Raw genomic sequence first — 26,001 nt, forward strand, 5'->3', positions numbered from 1 at the left:
GAGGGGGAGAAAGGAAGTCGTACATTGGCTCACGAAACTATTGGACACTTAATATGGGAAATTTTTATATGCATGTCTTACATGTTATGTAAAACTTGTTGAAATTTTGTTAACATTCTGACGAAACATTTCTTGTGATTATATATATATATATATATATATATATATATATATATATATATATATATAATTAAATTTGAAACCAGTTTGAAAATGTATATAGAAATGGCAGGATATTTACTATAAACGTACTCATATTTTTAGTAAAAATGTAGTATAGAGCAAGAGTAACCACTTTCAGCATATAATAATTAGTAAAGATGGATGCTCTAAATATTGTGGTTCATTAATATATTGGATAAATGACTATTTAAAAACTGTTCTGATCTCTAGGAAACATATAGCTATATATAATTATATATAAATATATAGTTTCAAACTTTGTTATTATAGTCGTAATTGTCGAGTCTCATAACAGCGCTAATGAAATTTTAAAATGTTTCGTATATCGAACATAATATATTATAAATTATAACATAAGACGCGTTCATAAGTGTTCGGATACATTCGTGAGCTTGTGTACGTTGATCGTAAGAGTGCGTAGCTCAAGTGGTGGGGTGGATGACAGGAAAAACGTGAAGAAAAATTGTATGCTTCTGTCTGAATGTGTTTGTATGTACATATGTATAGTATGTTGATGTAGATGTGTACGGTTGAGATAGAGGAAGACAGAATGCGTTAGGCGGAGGAAGCGAGAGGAATTGTCATTCGGTGGAATTGCAATTTCTCGCTGACGCGTGCTGTGCAACCTCCGGCGCGAGGAGTAAAAGCGGACTAATGATGCACACTAGACTTAATGCTCCGTTCCTGTTCTCATTTCCCACAAAGGTGCGAGCTGCCTGCGGGATGTCAGCCTAGAAGTAGTTCCGGAGGTAGTGCAACGTGGTCAGAAGGTGATTCTGCGCTGCCATTACGATCTCGAGGAGGCTCCTCTTTACTCCCTCAAGTGGTACCGTGGCAGGCACGAGTTCTACCGTTACACACCAAGCGAGGAACCGGCTACCAAAGTCTTCAACATTACCGGAATTTACGTTGACGTAAGTGTCAATACACTTTTCTTTCTCTTCCTCTTCTACCTTTTACGTGTAAGCGCGTATCATACCGTGGAAGTAGGGTATTTCCTCGAGAGCAATTCATGGACAGAGATAATAGAATCTGTATTAGTTAAAACTATAGCGTGTTTTAATGCTTGGTTTTGCTAAAAATACTTAGTATATGTTTACCATTATATAAAAATATTTATCAGAGAGTATTTTTATAAATAAAAAGTATTTCGGACCTTTTATAACAATTATGTCTGTTGTCGATAAGAAAATTCTGTATATATTTATTATTCTATGAAGAAATTTATTGATAGTACACATATCAATTCCGCAATTTGAATAGCGTTATAATGTAATATTATATCGTAGTAAAATTTCAGAATTTATTTCGTTGTTTAAAAGAATAATAAACATGATGGTCTATGTGAACAAATTTTTTTAATTAATCAACTTTAGCAAATTTAGTAGCATTTCAAGTCATTTATGCAATTTATTTATGAACTTACTTCTTTGATTACTCTTTTCCTTAAAAATTATGATTTCTATTGTATTGGGCAGCATTATATTCTTTCACAATATCGCTTTGATCGTGAAGTGAGAACAATCGTGTGCAATAATTTGAATCAATTAACCATTTAACTGCTGCTAAAAGTATCGGTTGCAGATGTTTAAGAGAATAAAGCCAAACAATTAAAAGATTAATGCACCTATTCAACTACTATGCATGATACATGTAAAAGATCATTAAATAATTAGATTATTAATATTTATGAATTTCTATCACTATTATCGAGTAACTCTAACCATCTGTGAAGAGTTTGGTATTGAATGAGATGAATAAATAGAATATTAATATGCAAATACAGTTATTACTGTAACCATGGAATGAGAATTTCACGTGTAAAAGTATTAGGAACGTGTAGAAGTCCAGATTAAACAATTTAATAATGTACGATGGGTTTTTAATGAAATTGAAGTATTACTTCCTACCAGAAACGTTTATCTAGTTTGAATATTTCATCCACCTCCTAAACTTTCGGTTCAATTTTATAACTCGAAAACTAAAAGTTTTCTCTGCGTTTCGCGATAGAATGAATTTCTTACATAGCCTGTCCTGATGAAATTTGGATATATTTATTCGAGGAAATTACAATATTAGAAAATGAAACACGCAGAAAAATTAAGGCAAAGACGTTGGAGGTTTAAAAAGAATATTTTACTGGAAATTTGAATTTTTACTATCACACGAAATATATATTGACATTTTTATTTTGATCAAACTTTGTAGCACACGATATGTTTCGTTAAGTACTTCCTTCAAGCGTGGGAAAGTCAACACCCGTAATGGATGGTTCATGTAGGAGTTTACAAATATGTAAAATTTCAAGAAAATCATTTATAGATAATTTCGTAGCATAGATTATTTCATTTTGACTCTATATAAGGTAGTAACAAACTAAAAAAAGACTAACGCGATTCGAAATACCTAAAAACATAGTACACAAAGATTTACGCTGAACTAAAAACACCAGACAACACAATCCTTATTGTCCAAATAAACGAAGTAAAAGCAAATTAACGAATTTTCGATAAAACTTATCGCAAGGGACACTCGAGGCGAAAGGATTTGACTAAAATAAGCGAATCAACGTGGAAAGCAATGCATTGTTTGCGATGCAATTTGGAAAGGCGACATCCGTGCCTGCATCAATCGTCGGAACAACAAACAACGATGAATGTCAAGTAGAATTAGCATTCCGGATGGCCAGGGACGATCCAAATATGCGGTTTTATCACATGATGCCGGGCGACGCTCGTTAACAGCATCCTTGACCGCTGTAATCTCCGTAAAACAGGTCGCTTTTATCATCGTTCGAACATTTCCGCGCGAATCTCCACGCGTTTCCGTGCCGCATAGGTTTCCAGAAGAACCGCTATGTGTGTACGCGTTTACGCAATTGAAAACAAGCTCGTCTAGCCTAGGTTGTTGTCGGTCCCATGTTTTGCCCATTGAACGAACAATCAATTGAATTTAGACCATTATTTTGTATTTTTCTATGTACAATAATAGTAACTTATTATTCTTAGTAAATTTATGATTTGAGCTTTTCGAAAGTCGTACTAATCAACTCCACTATTTTCATTACACAGGAATATCCGATTAATATTCAATTCTCAAGAAACAAGTGATTTTCTTTCTTAAGTTCATTGATCGCAGGAGGACGATATAAATAATAGTAAACTCTGAGATAGACTTAAAAAACGAACGAAAGTAGATCACTAAATTTCTCGAATATTTGTGTTTTGAATATATTGAATAGAAACATTTTACGGATATGTTATGTTATAGTGAATCGTAATGAAATATTGCTTATAATACTGTAGGTGATCAATGACAGTTTGTGTGTGTGTGACATGAGCCGCTCATTTGTCAACTCGGTTAGCTCCATAAAATAATATACCGACAAAATTGATGCAATTATGAAGACATAGTGTCAATGAAGTATCCGAGACTTGAGTATTATTCTAATATTATACTCAAGTATTATATTGGCAGTAAAATTTCAAAAAGTGGAGTTAAACATTTTGGTTTATAAACGGTTCGTATTATAGCTAAAAGAATGAATCCTAACACGAAGCCCAGGGAGTATAGAAGCACCACTTTTTCGTCTATCGTTATAACGCGTCTGTATCTATCCTTAGTTGCCCGCTAGCCGACAGTAATGTGCAATGGTTGCGTCACGTGTCAGTAAAAGCTCGTCGACACCGAACGAAAAACATTGTTCAATGCGAAAGAAATATCGTTAGGTTGTATCGTTCGATACACTCTACCATGAAATATCGTTCATTTTAACGGTATCATCGAATTTTCACCTTGTTATACACTGTGTCGTCGCAACGAATGGTTTTGTTTTCTCGTTTTTTCTTCCTTTTTTTTGTAGGTGGATAACCATTTTTCTCTTTTGCAAAGGTCCGAGCGTTGATATAACAAGCGATGTGTGGTCTATTGTTTTTGTATATTTGTTTGTTCGAGTTCTTTCTTTTTTATAGAGCCACATAGTGGATCCGTATGGTTCTGGAAAAATTGTTTTTTACACGTTTTAAATGTATCGTGACTGCGACTGGAAGAGAAGTTTTGTCAGAACGCTCATTTCGCGTTACTGGCTGCATCGTGCGCTGAGATAGCTTTATAGAAGATTTGTTTCAATATTTGTCGAAAGGAAGGATTACTTTTTGAGAATGATATGACTGTAAGCCGTAAGGTATTATGTTACTGGCAATAACCTATTACATCGTTTTGTGTATCACATTGTTGGTTTTCATAAAAGAGTGACAGAACTAGGAAATCAGTTGGAAGTAAAATATTATTTAACGATGAAAACATTTTTGTCTTTAACAATTTAGTCAATAACTAGAACTATGATAAACTTAATGAAATAACAGAAACATACAAATATACAGGGGCATATATGTAAATATCATTTTGTCATAGTATGGAACACTAGTTTTTAGTATAAGTAGAAATCACGATAGAAATATGGACAGTAAAGACGTGATATTAATAATATACACATTGTTTAGATATATAATTACATGCATAAAAAATTGTATTTGTACTGTAAGTATACTATAACCATATTTTAATAGAAAAAGTAAACAATTAATTACAAATTTTCGTAACTATGACAAAGTATAAAAATTTTGTTCAAGATTATTCAAGTTACTCAAATTCGAAAAAAGCAAATTGAAATAAGTGACTTGAGGAACGTAAGTGAGAATAAACGTGGAAACTTGAAAGCATATTTCGTGTCAAGTAAATTTAGTAAATAACAGGTTCTCTCTTTCTTAATTTTTTCTATCCTAAACCAAAGATTCCGTCAGTTGCAATATAAAGAACTATCTTAAGAATTTTTATCAGAATTTATCTTACAAAATTCTTCCGGAAATTCTTCAAGCAAAATCGGATCACAAGAAAATGATTATACATATTCGATCGCTAATAACAGCTTAATAACATCGAAAAGAAGCACGAAACTGTGTAATGAACAGTTTTTCCGTGGCATCTGTCGTGTGCATTCTAACGCACACAAATCAACAAGGGAATGGTGGAAAAAGCTGTGCTCTTTCTTCGGATTCGTTTCTTTCGTCCTCGTTAAAAGCCACCTTTCTGTCCCTTCCTCTTTCAACCGCTGTCTCCTTCACTCTACGGCATGTCTTCTTGCTTCGTTATTTAAATTCCGCTAATTATGCATATTTTGCCTTGCCCATTTCCGATGAAACGATCCTCCGCCACTTTTCCCTAGGGATGCTTCAGCCCCGCCTTCGTTGCTATCTTGCTCCCGGTGTCTCGGCTTTCGCGCGCGTTTCATCGAGTCAATTTACTCGAGTGCGGGGTAATTCCTGATAAGATGACGATTTTCTCGAGTGTTGCCTCTTCACGCTGCCCGATCACCAGAGGAACATTTAATAAGAAAAAAAGAACCCGTGCTTTTGGCGCGTTACGGTCTTTGACGAACATTTACGTTTTGCTCTTTGTATTTGTAAGGGAACACGACGAATGTTTAACTCCTGACTCTTTTGCCACTACCGACAACATTTCTGCTATTCTTTTATTTCACTGTCATTGTGTGATAGTTAGACAGTGAATTTTTATACAAATTCGTATTTTTATGGAGGCAACTACAGGATAGATTTCTTAAATGAAATTGTTTCTCTTCTGATTGTTTAAGCACAGAGATGTTTCCACAAATCGTTCTATCCATGTATAAAGAAATGTTTGACAATGATGTAAAAATTCCATAAAGTACAAAGTTACAATACGAGCATAAAATATTCTTATGAGCATACGATATTTATATACGTACAGTATTTTATATATACACGTGATGTTAATTATATAACATTGAATAATCTTGCATTAGATGGAATCTTACGATCGTCACTTATAAATTTAAATATAGATGTTTTATTCTTATACATAGAAATTTTATCAAGGAGTTGATGTATTTCACAGTAGCTGTAAAGGGGAAATATCTAATGATTTGAGATATGATAAATGTCTCTAGAGGTAACAAATTCGAAGGGTATATCTGGATGTTTGAGATATGTAGAGTAGTGATATCGATTATTACGCTATTGGGGAAAAATATGTGAAATCGTTGTCGTGAAATTTTATATTCGGAAATGAAATATGTAAGATGCATTTTGCGTTGGAAATGATATTGTTCGATTTTAGGTAACATATATAAAGCCCGAGTATTACGGTGATAGTATATTTTCGTAAAAGCTCCTTACTCTAGCGAATACAAAAGTTTATGTGAAAATTTCAAATCTATATATATAACACAAATTAGTAACATATAAATCCTATTCTTCGTAATTACTCTACAATTTACAAAGACATTGTTTCTTCGTACGGAATATTTTTCATCGAAAAAAGAGTCTGTAATATTATATTTTTAAGATTCCTCTAATATTAATTTAGATTTTTAGATTATATGTAGGTATGTATAAAATTTGTATAGATCTTTCGTGTGGAAGCAAAATTATTATTCAAGATTTCCGCATCATTTTTGTACATTACTTTTTATTTTAACATCAATTAATATAAATAAACAATGCTCAACTGTCTTCAGGCCACGCGTTTAACCTTATCAGATTGAATCATAGAGTAGTAGCATCTAATAATCAATTTATATTACTTGAAAGCTTGTCACGTTGTCTATACATTCGTGAACGTTTTTCCCATTTTTGCAATATTAAGCAAAAAGCTTTCAGCTTCGATTTATTATACAAAGGAATATACACACAGCATGTTGTTAATAGGTAACTTGTGGTTCTAACTGACTAAAGCACGTTGTGGTATTATATTACCTTAAATGTAATTTTAGGAAATTAAAATTGAAGTTTGGACAATACCGCAATAATTTTCAATCTCATAAAATAGAATAAATATAGAATATACGGTATTACACAAAAAAAAACAACAATAGCATTAAGAAACTAATAACAGAACAATTGTTGCCCGATTAAGTAACGTTATCAAAACTGTTAATTCGGCACGCAAATTGCAACGAGCAAATTGAATTCTCATTGAGCTTGTGGTTCGCTTTAAATAATACGCTTTTGTTTGAGAATTCCAATCATCCAATAACGGCAACCGTTTCGAGGTATAATCATTAATACTAATTTATGTATTAATAGTCAGTGAATACGTGCTTATTCGTACAGGAATTTCGCTAGCAAAAAATCGTTCTGAATAAATTTGTACGTGTAATGACGATTTATATGATTTTATCTCATTGACAGTTTGTACAACAGTACGTTATTACTACAATAATAGAGAAATTTTTAAAACCGGATTAACGTAACATTAACAATATCTATAGACCAGGCTTAGTTGCTGATTGATATTAGTAACGTGAAATGCTACTGTCTCTTCCTTTATTGTCATTAATTATACAGTAAATCTAAAAACAAATACCATTTTAAATATGACAAACAAAATTAGTTCGATACAATTTTAATTACTTGAACAAAAATTTTCATTTTGAAAATTTCAATTATCTTCGTAAATGATCTTTACGAACGTATGAAATTCTTCATTATCACTAATACTTATAGCTAAAACTATTTTCATACATAATTCATAGAAGTAAGAAATTAATGATTTACCAGGGAAAAATTTGAAAAGAAAATCGCTGAAAATCCAATATTTATGCCTGACAGACATGATATATGGTATTGCATAAGTTGGTACGTTCAGCAATACCATGGAAGATCTCTTGAATTGATGTGTACACTCTGAAAGTCGGATTTCAAATGTTCTGCAATAAAATACACCAAAAAGATTTAAGGTTAATTCATTTCGTCTCTTGATATTTCACTTTCATTATGCTAAATTATAAGTTTAAATGGGCTTAACAATTGTTCGCTATACACGCAAAGTAATCTATGTCTTAATTGCTTCGAGTAAGTGCAGTCTGAAGGAAACCTTGGAAACATATTATCCCGCATTGATAAAGATATAAATTACCAACCTAAATTATAGAAAAATAATGGAATCATAGAAATTGAAGAATTGGTATCAAAGTAACACTTTCGCACAATAAAAAAAGTGCGAGTCAATCGAATCAACATTTTAGTTTAATATACCGGTTATATAAAGCGTTCACCGATGTCTTTCATCCGGGTGAGCCGCGAAAAAAAGGCAATGAACCGTGTGCTCGAATCCCGTACGAACGACGAAGAGACGCGTGAATAAATTCGTCAGTCAATCGCATCCGGTGCGGAAGTTTAATTCGTGTTATAACCGGTCCAGGTAAATCGAGTTATTGTTAATCGCAGAGAGCGAGGGATTTTAATGTTCCGATGGCGGTGGGCGATAACACGTGTTGCCGCAGTTGATATCCATTTGCATTCACTTTGCACACACCTTTGGTCGTTGCTTTGTTTCAGCACGAGAACTCGAACAAGAGCCAGGTAACGCTCCGCGACGTCGACTTCGCTCTCTCGGGTATGTTCAGTTGCGAAGTTACAGCGGACGCGCCGACTTTCACCACCGCCTACGTCTCCAAGAATCTTACGGTAGTGTGTAAGTACATGCTTCATGACATTACAGAGTATCGCGGGGAACTCGACGTATTCAGCATGCTCGTGTGCCCACCCTACGACGCTCGTTGCTCACCACCCTCCACTCCTTTCTTTACCGATGCACGCGACTGACGCGTGTGCGGCATAGTAAGTCACCATCCTCTTTCCAGCTATAGGCTCTTTCACGTGTTTTGTTCGGAATTTCGAATCTTTCACCGAATTTTATTTAACAGATTTTCTACAAGACATTTTTTCGTCTCGTATTGGTATTTTTTCTTGTTCGAATGGGGTACGAGGATTTTTAAGTGTTTTTTTCCTTTATATGATTAAATATTTTATGAGTTAATTTTAATTCTTAATGTTGACGATTTTCAACATTGGACTGACAATTGTCGTAGACAATTGAGTAGATCTTACAAACTTTACGGCTACAGATTGTTTTATGTGTTTTGATCGGAGTTTGGAATATTTTTTCGAATTTTAACTGAGTTTCGAGGAATTTGTTGGTATCGAGATTGGTATTTTAATTCCTTCTTTGCATGGAAACATTGGAACTTTTTTTAGGGCTATTTAATATTCGATTTGTAACACTCGAGGATTGAGAATTATTGTTGAGCTACAAATGAGTATTGATTACTGATTATATCAACTGCAAGCTGTTTCACGCGTTTCGTTTGAATTTTGGGATTTTTGTTTCAGTTCATCTTAATCAATTTTCTAACGAAATTTTAACAATTCTTTTCAATCTTTCAATTTCTCCTTCAATTTCAAAAAACGGTTGAATATGTTTTTCAGTAAATTACAGCTCTTAAATTTTTTCTTACGTATCACACGACATGAATAATTATCTTCTCTATAAAAAATACACGATTTTATTTGGAGCACAATAGAGCCACATTTCGTACACGCATTCGTATGAATTGTTAAAAAATACAGAGTAGGTAAAATTCAGTACACGGTGCAACATTTCGCTTTAAATTCTTTCCCCACTATTTTCCAATTCTTTTCACCTTCGTGTACCAAGATCTATAGCTTAGTTCGCCTTCTAGAATCACTCTGTACACGAAACACACTTCACAAGCCTTACATATCAAGGAAAGTTATACTGCAACAATTCAACATAACAACGCCGTCTCTTTTCCATCCATTTTTTCATATGTTACATTAAATTATTAACTTCGTAACCTCCTTTTTTATGTTGCCCTATCGTGAAAAAATGTTTCTAACCTGTGAAAAATACGACAAAATCATGAATATGCGTGTTTTGTTGTTTCAATTTTATTTTAAAGTCTTTTTCATACTGTTAAAATATTTTTTCATTCCTGAAATTGATAATGCCATACAATGTTCTTTCGAAAAATTTATCTTTAACCTTACAATATCATCTTCATGCTATCGCCTTACAATAAACAAATTCATATAACTAACTCAGTTATCTGATTTACCTTTTCAAAATATTCGTATCCTCATAGAAACAAAAGAACGGTTGATCAATTTATCCTCCAAATGATTCTAATATTCTTCTCAAAAAAAAAAAGAAGAAGAAAAGAAGAAAAATCAGATAAAATCACGTACAATTTCCAGATATAGAATAATAATAGGAAAATAATTAAAAATTTCTTAGCCACCTAGCCTTAGCCTAAGAAATACTTGATATTTCGTACGAAATCAAACGAACAAGAAAGATGGCCGTAGTATTAAGGTTTACCCTGTAGATTCGCATTTTCCCCTAATTGCACTGCGCGCGTGCAAGATTGAATAGGCACGAGTTTCCGCGACAGCGTGCGTACCTCGAAGAGAAAGTTTCTCCTTGATGGTGTCATTAACTCTACTCGCGTTTGATCCGAGGCCAGTCACACCCTCCCAAACCAGTGAATCGGCTTCGTTGTCGCGAACGATTTCATGCACAGCCGTCTGGCTGCTATACGTATCTATGTACGCGCCGTGAAACTAGCTCCCACGTAAATTCGCGGAGTGTTTCTAATTTCCTCCTGCACGCCACTGTGAGATCAAAGGAGCGCTTTTGGGGTTAATCAGTGCACGCCACAGAGTCGCGAGTACGTTAACGCGTTTCTCAAATTTATAGCGATCTTTCTCTCGTTGCTGTTTTCTTTTTTCTCCCTGCTCGAATGCCAGAAGATTTAATGTCGTACGTGTATCGCCGAAATTTGCCTCGTTCAAGGATGATTGCATGTTTTCAAAGGTAAATTTCTGTTTGCGTGTAACTATTAGACCGGTGTCTATGTTTACGCAAGCTCACATTTCTATGGATAGGATCGAGGAAATGATGGCCAAGCAGAAATTTGCCTCGTCTACTACGCTTTATAACGAGCAGTTTAGTTTGGATGATTTGTATATTTTTGAATATCGTACGCATTACGAGCATTTTTGCACCTGAGAAATTGTGTACAAATGCAGAAACATCCGCACTCTGTGTAATATTTAATTACATTGAAGGTTAACAATGAAACAATATGTAGAATATAGATAGAAATATAGATAAATTTATCTTATCTATTTCTTTACACATATCTTCAGGAAAATGATATGGATAGTACTTTAAACGTGGATAGTACTTTAAAAATTTGATGCAAAAGTTGAACATTCTTAATAATTTTATATTCATGCACGATGTGTATGATTTAAGATTTAATTAGATTCCAACTCCAATAAATTAATTTTAACATTATGGAGTATCAAGTAATTGATTAGAATGCCTTTTTACACATTTAATATTTCGATATTTTTAATACGTTTAACTTTCATTCATTTATCAAAGATTTGTCGTTTTTCACTTAATTAGTATTACATTTCCAACTTACCGTTGTACACATTTTACAAACTGTAGGTTGTAAATATCGACAAGAACCAGTTGAAAGTTTGAAAGTTTGATATTCACATTTCTGCTACGTCGATGTTCTGTAAAACGAAGAAAAAGTTGCATCGATCAGTAACGGAAATGTTCGTTAGTTGAGTTCCGTTACTTCTTTCTTCTTTTTTTTATTTCTCTCTCTCTTTCTGGCTCATGAAAGTTGATTGATAATTATGGAAAACTTTTAACCTGGATTAAAGCAATTCGATATCGTTGCTTCCTTATTTCGTAAGAGTGAAATAGCCACGTGTCAATTCATTCATTGTGGAAGCTTAGTTAAAACTTCAAATCAGAGAAGTTAATAGAAACTTTCCGGCTGAATATTGCGTGCGTAAATATTAGAGCAGAGTTTCGCGGAAACGAATACACGAGGACTAAGAAAGGCTAAAGTTTCCCAAAGACAGTAAATACGAGAAGATTCACGAAAGGAGCATTGTTTCAGACTTCCCAAAGAGTAACAGTATGACGAACGTGATTTTTGAAAATACATTTTCGCCGCTAACTGCATTCGAAATTATAGTAAATTCTTCTACCAGAATTACATTTTAAACATATTATTGTAAAGAATTATTTTGCAAAATTGGACCTGAAAAAAGTTAGTAAGAAAAAGTCGAATTTAATAAAATATAGCATCTCAATAGAACAATTCAATCTGACAGATTATGTGACATATCAACGAATAAAATGTAGCTATGTAATCATAATGAGCCTACTTTAGTCAATCAGTATTTCAGTGTATCGAATTCAGCTACACAGATTCCAAGTGACTTGATTCCAATGAGTCACTACGTTAATTAACTCATCTAGTTTCTCAACTTTTTTTTTGCACGTGGAGAAATCCTCATGGACACTCCGCTGCTGCTAATAATCAGTAACAGCAAAAATTATCTAGTTTCTTAACTAATTAGTTAACAAGCTGATCTTGAAGCATCCTGTAATAAATAAACTAGTCATGGATTTAATGTACCTATCTACTTAAATTAATTTTAATTTAAATTTAGCTATACACCATTATGTTAATTTTCTACAACGACAGATGATGTACCTATCTACTTAAATTAATTTTAATTTTAATTTAGCTATACACCATTATGTTAATTTTCTACAACGACAGATGATATATAGTTACGTATCAATTTTCGTTTAATATCAGAATACTTCCAGGGAACAAACTACATCTAAAAATGAATAATTAGAAAATTATTAATTTTGGTGTTGGTATTATTAAATTACTATTATATCTGTTGCTATTTAGTGCATTATGTATTATTAAGTTACTGTTATATCTGTTGCTATTTAGTTCGATGTATACTGTGAGTGATCTCATGAATCAGATCCAAATCATGGACAAATTTTTTGCAGTCTTGTATGTAATTTATCGTGTATAAATGTGGGATAGTGTGACATCAGGGAAGGACGTGGGGTGAGGGGTAATTGTTTATTAGCGTTGTCAAGATATGTTGACGTTGTCAAAGAGTGTTATGAGCGTTACAAAGGTATGTTTGGGAAAAAGGTGAGCATGGAAAACATTGCCACGAGAGTTGAGAGAGTCAGAGTTGAATTTATCGTTGTCGTGTGAAGATCGTTGTGTTGTGTCGTAGAAGTAGTGAGTGACGAATACGTGAAACGGGGTATTATATTTGATTTCGTGTGGGTGCAAACGATATTGTATAAATCATACTGTTACCCACAAACTAATAATATAACATTCCTACATAAATTTTTCAGTAGGAAATTATGAAAACAGTATAGTCAATTAATAACACACTTTTAAGAACTCACTACTACTCTGTGATTTCTGTATATGATTTTTAATAAATAATTCACGAAATTTACGAATGTTTCCACAAAATTCTATATTTGTGAAACGAGCATTTTATATCTCGTAATGTTTAGAAATTAAATATAATACATTACGTATTTGATCAAATCATCGACATCTATTATTTTATTAAACGTTACATTCTTCCCTTTTTTTTATTACCATGAAATTTTTCTTTTTCAACAAATATCATCAGTCTCCGTTGCACGTTTATTTCTTTCAATCTCTATTTGGTGATATCAAAGGAAATAGCTTTGAAACTACCACTCACGTAACCATCGACCAAATACCATTGCGATTTTTCGTGAAGTCGATCGACGCTCCTGTTTATCGGAGGCCTCTTACGCCAGAAGTCAAAACGAACTTCGATTTGCCAGTCTGAGCGAAAGGTCCAGGGGAATCTTGAATTTACGGTGAGTAGTTCCGATATTGAAACCCAAATCTCTGTGGCGCGCGCGTTTTCGATTCCTCCCATCTTGAGGAATTTTTCACGCGCGGCCAGTTGTCCCGGTCAAACTCTTTCATATTTTTTTTATCAGCCAGCTTACAGGTAACGCGTTCTGAGAATTCATGAAGCGAGGTCCGTGACTTATCGGTGGCGCGTTACCTATTTTGCAGAGACCTGGTATAAGTCGAATGTTTGACGAATATAAGTTGAAATCGTGCGAAAAGTTACTCGATCCGAATTTTTGTAGGAGGTGCTGTGAACTCGCCTCGTAAAGTACCACGTGTCTATCCAACTTTTGCGTTTTCAAAGGTAAAGACGTGTTTGAAAAGCTTTCACCTATGCAGGATATCTAGAGCGTATTGTTATTACTATTTATAAAAAAGATCGCGTTTATTATAAAAGCAAACTATGATTTTTGATATTTGCCATTTTGAATTAGCACTTTTTTTATTTCTTTTAACAGTAGAAAAAGAATACATCTGAGATGTACAGTATTACTGGGAACTTTTAGCTGGAGAATATCATTTTTATTGTAAAAGAGCGGAAGAAATTGTTACAACAAAGAAATTTAGAAAGAACCGCGCCAAGTTTTTCGTCATTTTATTGTTATCGGAATTTTCTTCTTCCAAAATTAGAAGACTCTCTCAAACCAAATTTTTGAAATAAAATTTTTAGAAATCAAACTCAAACGTATGAAAAATGTGTATTCAAGAAAAATATGTATCATTGTTTCTTTAAAAAATTATCGATTTCTGCTATGTGGTATGGAACTTTAAACTACTAGCTGACTGTTAACTGATTGTCAGTTGCAGTAATACAGTGCAGTGTGACATGCATAAATGATTGCTTGGAATAGCTTCGTGTTAATCTAAAATGAAATCATGGACGACATTCTGGAACGCGTTTACTATTATTACCATGTTAATTGATCTACAGGCAGCTATACATTCTAACGTCACTACTTTACACGAAGTTCGTAAGAAATCTTTTAAGCTGTAACAGTTTTATTCCGTCGTAAAGAATAGGTTCATTTATGGCAAATACAATATTAAATCCAACTCCAGTTAAGTTCATAAACGTATGAATTTGCATAAAGAGTCTAGTAATAATATTACAAGCGTTATTTTTCAAATTTATTAAAAAATTCGCTATTATTTGTGCCATCTTCTTCCGATAAACGAAGTTAACAAATTACATCATTTGTTTTTTGAGAATTGGCCACTAATTGCATTGTGTAATAAAATTTAGGTTAGTTAAATTAAATTTGTAATTAGACGAGTGTGAACGAAATTGACATGTATGTAGCTACAAAGGAAACAGTACCTAAATCGAAAGAGAATAATCAATTATCGTTCAAAATTTGAAAACTAATTAAAATCTGATATAAATCTCAGTAAGATAAATCGTATTATATATAATTGAATTGAATTACGTTAATAAACTAAATTACATGTTTTTCATATATTTGGGGCACTCCTACACGTGTTGCTAAAATATTAATTGCCAACAGGAGACTATTGTTCACAAACAAAACAAGGAATGCAAGATAGAATAGAATGCATGGTTCTTGCTAGGCAGCTGCCCTAGAATTTCTGTAATCCAGCAATTTGCTGGGTCCGAGTACAGTGATTTCGTAAAACGCACGATTGTAGTCAGCCTCAATGAGAAGAAGACTACTTCGTGGAATGTGAAGAAATAATAGAATAATAAGAGCTTGACACCCGTTATGTTTAGAAATAAATTGTAACACAGAAGAATGCATATTTCATATTCTGTTAAAATATCCTAAGAGAAGAAAATTTAATAAAACCAGTTTGAAATGCTAATTAATTATTTGATAATCTACATTACTAATTTTTATTAATTTGTATAGAACGAAAATTGATTCCAATGCTAAATATCGAATTGTTAATCAGACACTGAGAAAATATTTTCATATATTTTATATTTAAAATAGTATATTATTTATATGTATTTATTTAATTCAATATACGTGTCTCATTACTTTTTACTCTATTGTGTATATCTCTATCCGATTTGATAGTCTGATTTAATTCTACTAAAATCATTTTTTCACTTCAATAGGCATGAGTGTTATTAATCAACTTTTATTTTAAAGTAATCAATTATTGTCTAATTGAAATAACAAAATCCTTCCAAAAATATAAAAATATTGTATTTTCAATATTTACATGGCAAAGGTTCCAAAATCTTCACAACCGTAGCCGCTAAAAAATCTGTTTTCCAAATTTTTCAAACCTTTTTTATTAAACACTTTTTCACGCATGTCAACCAATGCAAATATCGAATGATTAAACGAACCTTATATTATCAAACCCATCTTTCACATTTTTCAAATATTCCGGTAGCATATAAAATTCATGAATACGTTTAGGCAAGTGTGTAGATAAAGAAAGAAAATGGCGAATTTCATTTTTCCTATCGACTCAATAAACTGTGTGCATCAGAGCTCTGAGATGCATTTATTTGACCGAGCGTTTCCATCCATCCGAAAGAGTAGTTTAAAGAAATAAGGATCAGGAAATGTATGATAATTCTGATGCTTCTTCTTGCTCGGTTCTTCGAATGGCCTATGAATTTCAAGCGTGTGCGGTAAGAATACGAACGTTACCATGGAAAATATTCTCGACTACATACGCTTGGAATACTCATGTGAGGTTCTCTCGTCTCACGGCACGTGGATCGGCACTTTTATCTCGGATTTCGGCCATCCTGCAAACAATTACGCGAAATTGATTTTTATTAAATTCGCTGTCCACGTCCCTTCATGCAACGTATTCAACGTAACGAATGAAATTGCAGCACCGATTTCAATTCGTCAGGAAGTTGCTCTCATGCAAACGTTAAATCGTGCGAATATTAGGATTTCAAACTTCGTGAGCTGGTTCTCAGAGAACTCTATATCTAAGATTCTATGCATTTGAGCACTAGATAATCGAACTTTGATAACGTAAAAGTTAAACGCTGTTTGATAAAGATGTGTTTGACAATGAGTTGCGAATAATAAAAACATTAAGAAGTGATAAAAGTAAATGTAAGATTTGTAATATTAGAATAGATAGTGAATTTTTAAAAAATATACAAACTATACACTTCCGTGAATTTTGAAGAATTATGTTAAAGTTGAAAGTCTGAGAAATAAATTCTTCTGTAACATTTATTACATTTTGTTTAGGCAATTTTATTTTATATAACTCTGTTTATTAAAGACATAAGTTTCATTTTTTAATTTAGTTACCTTTATAGTGAACGTTATGAATAATTTTTTTAAGAATTGTTAACCCACAAATCATAGAGAAAAGAATTATAAAAACACAATTAAGGAAACGAAATGCAAATAGAGATTTGTGGTTTATCTTTTAAATATTATAAGGAGCGTTTTTGCATATTAGATACATTTTCTAAAAATACCTAAATATTCTACAACAAATGTGTTTGTAACCTATATATATATATAATATTTAGGTATTTTTAGAAAATGTATCTAATATGCAAAAACGCTCCTTATAATATTATAATAATATATATAGATCTTTCGTACTAGAGGACTGAAACTCGAGAGATAACTAGAAAAATCGATGGATGTCTATTAACAAATAATATGAACTCTTGTAATGAAAGCAATATAAGTAGTTGAACGATTTCTGGAATCAACAAGCATTAGAAAAGAATGACGGTGCAGCGAGAAACTATTCCTTGCGTGCGCTCTGAACTTTAATCAATTCTCATAGTTCAAGTTCCGAACACTTCTTGGAACGAATTTCAAGGAACCAAGGGAGACCGAAGGAATAATTAAGAGTCGAAAGAATACATTTAATCATTCCGTTTTACAAAGAGAACATTTTCTTTTCACTTCACTATTATTTAATTTAACAATGTATTTTAACTTTAAATTAAATTTTTACTGTAATCTTACAATCTTTGCACTTATCCCCTTTGCGATGACGGCACATATTTTTTTTTAAACAAGATGAGATATGTTTTACATAGAAAGCCACACAATGTCGTGTAATATATTCTTAATTAAAGCAATTAAAAAACGAAGAACAATAATAAAGTATTTAAGATTCTTTTGTACAATAAGCAACAAATTAAAAATAGGTAGAAGGATACATAAATTTAACTCAACTCCAATTAATTCTAAAATAATATAAGTATTGTAAATTATTTAATTCAACAAACTTACCCTAATTGTTTTACCTACTTCGCACATATTTTCTAAAATGAATTTTGTTTCGTGGAGTTCAGGTTCATCCAATTTTATTAAATATCCAACTTTAAAAGTACCGCAAATAGTACTTCGAACGTTGCATCTTAAATCAACATGGATACATACAACATAAAGGATTTGAAAAAACTTCATTCGTCTTTCTATCGGGAAATTTAAAAATATTCTTCAAGTAAAGTGTACTCTTTGGAAAATTTTCATTATTCTATAAATTATACAGTGACATAATAATATAACAAGGTGGATAATGCAATATAGAGCAATTTAAAACCGTCTGAACAAGGTGCCTGTTCAAACAAGACGTCCGTTCAATTTTTTGATACAATAATGTTATAGTCTCTTTGTATTCAGTCAACTGTGCAATCACTTGGGTTCTATTTGATTCGTTGACAGTGTGCGAGCGAGGTGGAAGGTTTAAAAACCAATTTTCGAGCGATTTCGTTGATCGGTCGTTACGTTTAACCGGTCGATAAATACGTTACGACATTTCAGGTAGGAGGTAAAAAAAAAAAACGGGGGAAAATTAGTTAATGCAATTCCAAGTCGCCGCATCGTACAGCCAGGCACGCAATTACAAGTTCACACTCTGACGAGACAAAAAACGAATTCAGTCGACAGCTTCGTAATGAATTAACTGTATCCACGTAATTGATGACAGAGAGTTGTTTCATCGGCGAGAAATATCTCGTTCTCTCACTTTTTCTTTCCCCTTCCTGTTATTTTTTCTGTTCCATCGAAACATCAACAGAAATGACGCTACAATTAAATGGACACCGTGATTAAAATACGACATTTACTCGGCAATGAACGTATCAAAGTTCAACTACGTTTCTGTTACCATTATTCTGATTTGTTCAGGCTATACTGATACGTATAGGTATATAATCATATTTTTCACTATATAATAACGCACTTGACTATATTAATATACTCTTCTTGTTGTATAGAATATTAATCGACTTTTTTACGCTTAGGAATAATCAAATAATAAATACATCATCGTACGAAAACACGATAAGCTATTTTGAAATTCAATAATCAGTTCTATGTTATTAAATTGTTTGTTACGGTGTTCAATTGTTCGATTCTTTACCAAACTGATTGATCATTTATTTCGAAGAAACCTATATTTGTGACATATTTGTGACAACGCACACCATGTATTTATATTAAAACTTTCCTCTTTGCATAATTATTGTATAAAAAGACGTTTACAGCTTTCTCGATTGGTACGTTCATAGTTTATGTCATTTACCATTACACCCGGTGTAGATTAAACAGTTGTTGACCAACATACATACGCAGAACGTAAAGAGCGAGAGCAATTTTGAAATCGGCTAGCGATAAGCGAGCAACAAGATTGATGATCGAATGATACGCGATGCCTGTCGAAATCCCGGCGAACCGTGGCCCATTCAAATCCGCGGGATTCATGGATCGTTTGTATCGAGCAATATTCCATGGGCCATGGACGAATTCGTCCGTATAAAACACTTTCGGCGACACAAATTAGCTGCAGCGCGCAACCCCCATCCCCCGATCCTGTCGACTAAGCGATAATGTCGCGATGTGTACGCGAAATTCGGTTGCGTTACGAAACGAAACGACCCTGTATAAATCCGCACGTATTTCGTTGACACACGCATGCCTGCACGTATACGTATGTGCACAATTTCGAAAGAAAGCAGAATAGCTAGAATGTTCATACGTTGTTCGGGAACAAAAATACCTGCAAAAATTTCAATCGCTCCGTTTTCTAATTTTTCCCCCATTGAATCCTCATTTGATGTTAAATTGATACAGTTGGTGATAAAAAAAATCAATGGGATGAACGGGTAAACAATTAATTTTACTTTTTCGTCGTAAACTCTTTCGTCGAATGTGAGAGAATGAAATTTCCGTATACTCAGTCATAAAATTATACAGTACTAATAAAACTCGGTTTCCTAGTTTTATTCTCAATTTACTTCTCATTTGGTGATAAATTGATACGATAGTAAAAAGCGAAGTAAAAAATGTAAATTGTTGAATCTACGAATTCTTTTGTCGTGGAGAAACAATGAAGTTTCTGTATATTTAGGAATACGATCGTTCGCAACTAATAAAACAATTTGTACGGCATATCACTGTTTTACATTTATTCCAACTTTCAAATCAGCATAAGAAGTGCACGAGGATGAAATAAAATTTTACGAAGTCAGGTTACAAATGTTTTTTTATTAAAATCAAAGTCTTATTATGGTATTACGATTTACAGAGAGTGATCAATATTTCTTATCAAATTGGAAAGGCATAATCTGCGCATAAAAATAAGAGAACAATCTTATTGAAATTGTAAGAACTGATAGATTAAGACACTTGTAATAGAATAATAATCGTTTTGGATAAATTGTCTTGTATACATTTTATTTACAGCGAAGTAAATTTCTTATAAAACCTTTTACAAATTTTCTAAAAGAAAATGTTTTCTATACGTTCCATTCTATGTTTTAATAAACAAAATTACATTCTTTTCATCTGTTACAGTGTCAGATCACTTGTACCACCCCATATATTACCGCCGTAACCTGCAAAATTATAATTTATGTGACTCCAACAGCGAAAAATATTGTACAACGTACAGTAGTACTGACTTACAAGTAGTATAACCTTATGAATTCCGCGATCGTGAAACTACCATAAGAATATATTTCCAGTAATCTTATTTATTTAGAATAAATTTCGAAATAAATTTATATAACATATTTACTATTGTTTTAAGACTCCAATGCGAGGACTTAATATTAACGTCCTTATTAGTTTTCAATGTTGTAACAACAACGTCTGCTGAAAACTTACTTATGATAGTACACTTAACTGTCTTAGTAATAGAGACCAGGGTTAGGTAGATTATGTTCTAATCAGACATGTTAAGCATATTAGACTGGATTAGGTTTTGGGTTGGTTAAGGAAGATTAGACTATATTGGTTACATATGCCTTTGACTGTGCTAGGTTAGTTGTACACAATGATACTTAAAGCACAGTCAACAAATTCAAAATGAAAATACATATACATGATTAACGTTATTAGTAATGGATATATCATTTTACTAGTTAACATTTATGTAAGTAAAAAAATGTCAATATTATATCTGTCAAAGTGGTTTAAAGTTAGAAAAGTATTTTAGTATTACATCAATTTTCTTCAAAAGTAAAGAAAAAATTTTAGATTTAATTCATAATTTCGTCCATTTCTGATGTAAATTTTAGATGTAAAAACATATAAAATATTCAAAGTAACGTAGTAGTCTTTATAATATTTGGTATCCGCACCATCTGTTTTCAAATATTTGACTTTAAAAAAAAAAGTTTAAAAGACTTTGATTATTTTATAAATGTCTAATAAAGGACACATGTAACTTGATAAGATTTTACTCGACCCCCACCCGTGTCTTACGCGAACCTGACACACTGCGATAAATACAAAAAAATATCTACCTAGCTGAAATCATATTCAGAAAAATATGAATAATTATAAAAATTACATAAATATTCGTGGTTTAATAATCGTTAATGTCATCTCACAGTTGAGCGTGTAAGACACGACATTTCAGGTTTTTGGTGAAAAACGTTATCGTCGACGGGAGAATAATATCCATAGGACGGGTTCTTTATTAGCAGCACTTGAGTCTAAGGATAGAAATTTTTCGCGCTAGACGAGGTAGACTTTGCGCTGGTACGGATATGAATTTCATATTTTACGATAATACCGTGGGATGTTCTTAAAGTAAACGAATCTGGGCCTGCTGCAGTTTTCACGTAGTCGAAGAAAAATTGTACTTTCTTCTGGATTCCGTGGAACGTCGATGAGAATGACTTTTATATCGATTAGTACTATCTGAATTCCATTCATCTCATCGTAAATATCGAAGATTGAAAAACCAGATTGCAGCTTAAATCATAATACGCTGTTTCATCCCTGCGTCAATGAGAATTGACTTTTGATATTAATTTCCACATCTCCCTGAAAATTGGAATTAAAATCAACCGCATTCAACCGTTTATATATTCCTTTGATCAACGTATTGCTATATGTCGATCGGTTCCATGTCAAAAAATTAATTCGCATTGATGAAAAAAATTCTAAATGTAGAAAGTTATGAAAAAGAACTGTACAGAATTCTAATTTCAATTAACGACGGACGTAAATGAATATATATAGAAATAATTGGCTTTTAGGTATTTTATTCTAATTAGTATTTAACATCTATTAATTATGTCTAGATTTTGCATCATAATATTATTTGACTTGTTATACCTTTATTGTTTCATATACTATATAATAAATTTTATTATAATACCTATCATTATATAGCTCTATATTTAGCATGATTTTATCTGTCAAGATTTCTATAACCCTAAAACTACATGTCAAGTTTACTGCTTATATTATTATATTTCATTGTTAATTATGTATTGCTGCAGTACACTAACTTAATAACACAATGTTTTAAGGTAGTCTCGTTTCAAACGCGAGGCAATCGAAAAGATTCGAAATGAATGTAGCGATAAATAAATACAAATCGACTGTAAATCAATGGAAATCGATTTGCTTGCTGAAACGCGCGTACTAATACTGGTTCCGCAAGTTCATCTGTTTCAGTGAGAATTGGTCAATACCATGATGCTCCCTTCCATTAGCTTAAACAGCGTAATTGGACATTGTCAATTCGAGAACATAATTCTCTCCGTAAATAGGGACTAACGATTATACTTAGAATTCATGGAAATGGAGACGCTGCATTTTACTCCAGGCGTCAATTATAATACTTGACAAGAATATATATACTGATTAGGTAATTTTAGAGGATTTACTGTTTTAACCAAAGAACTTAAAGGGAGACATAAGTTACTTTACTTTCTTTAAAAGATTGTTATTAGGAATGCGAGATAATCGATGTTGAATTTCGTAACAAGACTTGCAATCATATATTCAATTATCAATTAAATTGTTGTGTACAGTAATCCCAAAACCAACTGCTTTTTCATTACGCTATAGTCGCACATACATAAAAGAAATCTTCATTACGTTTTATTCTCATACTTAATCTTTGACGTCCATATTTTTACCATTACTAGAGCCATTTAATCTCTTAGATTAGTAATTTTGTTCATTAAATTGTTTCAGCATGTATTTGTTCGTTATGGCTCTTTGCAATTGAAAAAGCTCAATCGTTGGGATTCTGAAAATTCTTTACTACATTTCAGTTAAGATAAAAATTCAAACTTCTGTCAGAGACGAGTAGTCACAGTTTAGGATTTACATATTTATACATATATTACATACCACAAATTAACACATAATTTTCATACAAAATTCAAATTTATATTTTTGAATATACACTTTATCCAAGCTATTATACAACTCATGCCAGAAAATTTCATAATTTGCAATTTGCGTTCGGTTGGTACGATATCACACGCGTATCGTAAAATTACGTGGCAAATCTGATTGTCAGGTATGTTGAAACCTATAATTAGGATATTAAAACATAGGTAAATGTTAAACCAATGTATGCAAAGTTTTCTCAGTTGAAACAGATCCATCTTGTTTCTCCCTCTCCAATTTTCTACGAATCCTTCCGTGAAATTTGTTTATATTTGAAAATGTGAAATCATATTTGCAGTTGCTATACAAAACGGGCGTAGATTGGTAGCGGCTGTAAGAGCAATCAGGTTAGAACAGCAGTCATAGACGATAACATAACTGAAATTCGATTAGTCGTTCTATAGTTTTGCGAATCACCGGTTTATCACCGACAAGGTGAGAGGGTAAATGGTTATTTCCCTCGCTTCAGTTCGCGGTAATCGGTTCTAGTTTCAGCTGTCGTTCGGGTTCTAGATAAGTGAGAGAGGTGGCGGGGTACAACAACGATCTTCGTGCGTTGTGGATTCGCTCGATTGTAAAATTAAATGCGATAATAGCCGGTCTAAACTCCCTACTCGTTAGCTCGTTGAAGTGGCGTGTGTATCACGAGACACCAATTAGTGCTCGGTAAAACGAGTGCTACTAACGTTCTACCATTTTGTATCCTCCAATTAATTTTGGAACAATTCCTATTCTCTTGTGGTGACTCTTGTTATGCTAACATTTGACGAGAGTTGGGTCGTATGTAATATACAACAATCTTAATGGTATAATTGTAATAAATAATTATTTGGTTAATATTGGAACTTGCAATATGTAATTATAAACCCAATGGTGCTATAACGTTATTATTATTATTATGAGATTTGAGGTATTTCAAGTTATGTTATTTTCAAAAGTTTGGTAATTTAGGTATTGCACGCGTTTTTCTAATTTTATTTTATACGTCATATAAATTTGTTAAGAGAGTGTAATAATAATATTGGAATGCGCTACTTACTTCTTTTCGTAATGCTTCAATGTAATAGTTATAGTAAAATCTCAAAGATTGTGTGCTATATATTACTACATTTATAACCTCCTGTCTACATACCTAAATACTCGTCTAAAATATCAAAAATATTTTTTCTACCTTATTGTCTTTCGCTCCTTAATTAGTTAAAAAATTTCAACGCAAATTTCATATTTTTGAAACGAGCACATGCAGATGACTCTCAACTAACATGATGCTATTGTACATACGTTTTTGACGTAAAATTTGCAGAAGCTTTCAATTAAGGCGGTGCTTCGAAAACACGGTTTTGTACCGAATATTGTCACAAACCGAAGTTGTTAACGTTGTTTAGCAACGTATTTCCATTGATCAATGTTGAATGTTTTATTCAATGTGATTTCGATGTAACATGTTACGGACATTCGTTCCAAGCGATAGTTACCTGTTCCAATCCGCAAAAATGTACGAAACGATGACATAAAAATATAATACGTATTGTATCTGCGCAATTATTCACGATGTTATGAAATACTCTCATTTAAAATTTCAAATGAAATAATTCACAGTTGCATCTCAACCATTCAACTTCTAAGTTTATCGTCACAATAGAGCCAGTACATAGGGTGTCCCGCAATTTTTCCATAAAACGAAGCATTAATTCCGTAACAAGTTCTTTCTTACTTTTAGCTCCTTTATGTGGAAAGATTCCATTTTAATCATAAAGTGATATTAAAATTAAAAATCAGCAAGTATTATATTTACCGTGTCTTTTCCTGTAGTCTACGTGCGATAGTTTCATTCTGACAAGAACTTGGGGCACCCTGTATGTACGATACTGTACATATGTCGTCAGGAGCCACGATTTCCTCGAGCCGTTCTTGTTATTCTTCCAACACGAATGAAACTTATATCGTTAATATTTTGTAACAATACCACGACCTACTTTATACCATTATTCGGATTGTCTCGAAAGATTTGTCGACAGCGTTCGAAAATCCAATATACTTAATGGAAAGTCGAATGCGTGCGGTTGAACTACGAAAGGTCTCGTTTATTTCAAATCAATCGATTCGAGATTCTCTCAGTGCGCTCTTCTTTTTCGTTCTAGAAAATCTTCCCGGTAGTGGCGAAATGCAGATTGTTACAACACGATTCGTTTAACCCGCAGTGGAACGCCTTGTTACAGAATTAAATCAACGAAATGGCTGTGAACAAGATTAATTCGACCCGTATCCACCGGCATTGCTACTACCCAGATGTATAATACATAATATATTCCATCGCCGTTAGAAGGAAAATAGTTGCACTGATTCCCGGCTGTAATTTCATAATCGTCTAAAATATTATGATTAGGATGATTTGATTGTACTTCGAACTACTGCGATATTAATCTTTTTAAATATGGATTATTTTTTTTATAGAATATATGAACGTCCGTGAAGAATTTAACAATAGAGCTATTAGAATGGTCGAACTGATCACTCGGATCATTCGTTATACATATGTCATAG

At 32.7% G+C, this 26,001-nt stretch overlaps 1 protein-coding gene across 2 annotated transcripts in view; it reads left to right on the plus strand.

Moving 5' to 3' along the window:
- The window catches only part of LOC117204820, a 210,183-nt gene that overhangs the window by 105,677 nt on the left and 78,505 nt on the right, over positions 1-26,001 (plus strand). For both annotated transcript variants that reach the window (XM_033442583.1, XM_033442582.1), the window contains exons 2-3: positions 889-1,097; positions 8,562-8,697. In XM_033442583.1, coding sequence (XP_033298474.1) covers positions 889-1,097; positions 8,562-8,697 — 345 coding nt within the window. The remainder of the gene's footprint in view (positions 1-888; positions 1,098-8,561; positions 8,698-26,001) is intronic.

The sequence above is a fragment of the Bombus bifarius genome, unplaced genomic scaffold, assembly GCF_011952205.1.
Source record: "Bombus bifarius isolate JDL3187 unplaced genomic scaffold, Bbif_JDL3187 scf7180000007984, whole genome shotgun sequence".
Classification (NCBI taxonomy): domain Eukaryota; kingdom Metazoa; phylum Arthropoda; class Insecta; order Hymenoptera; family Apidae; genus Bombus; species Bombus bifarius.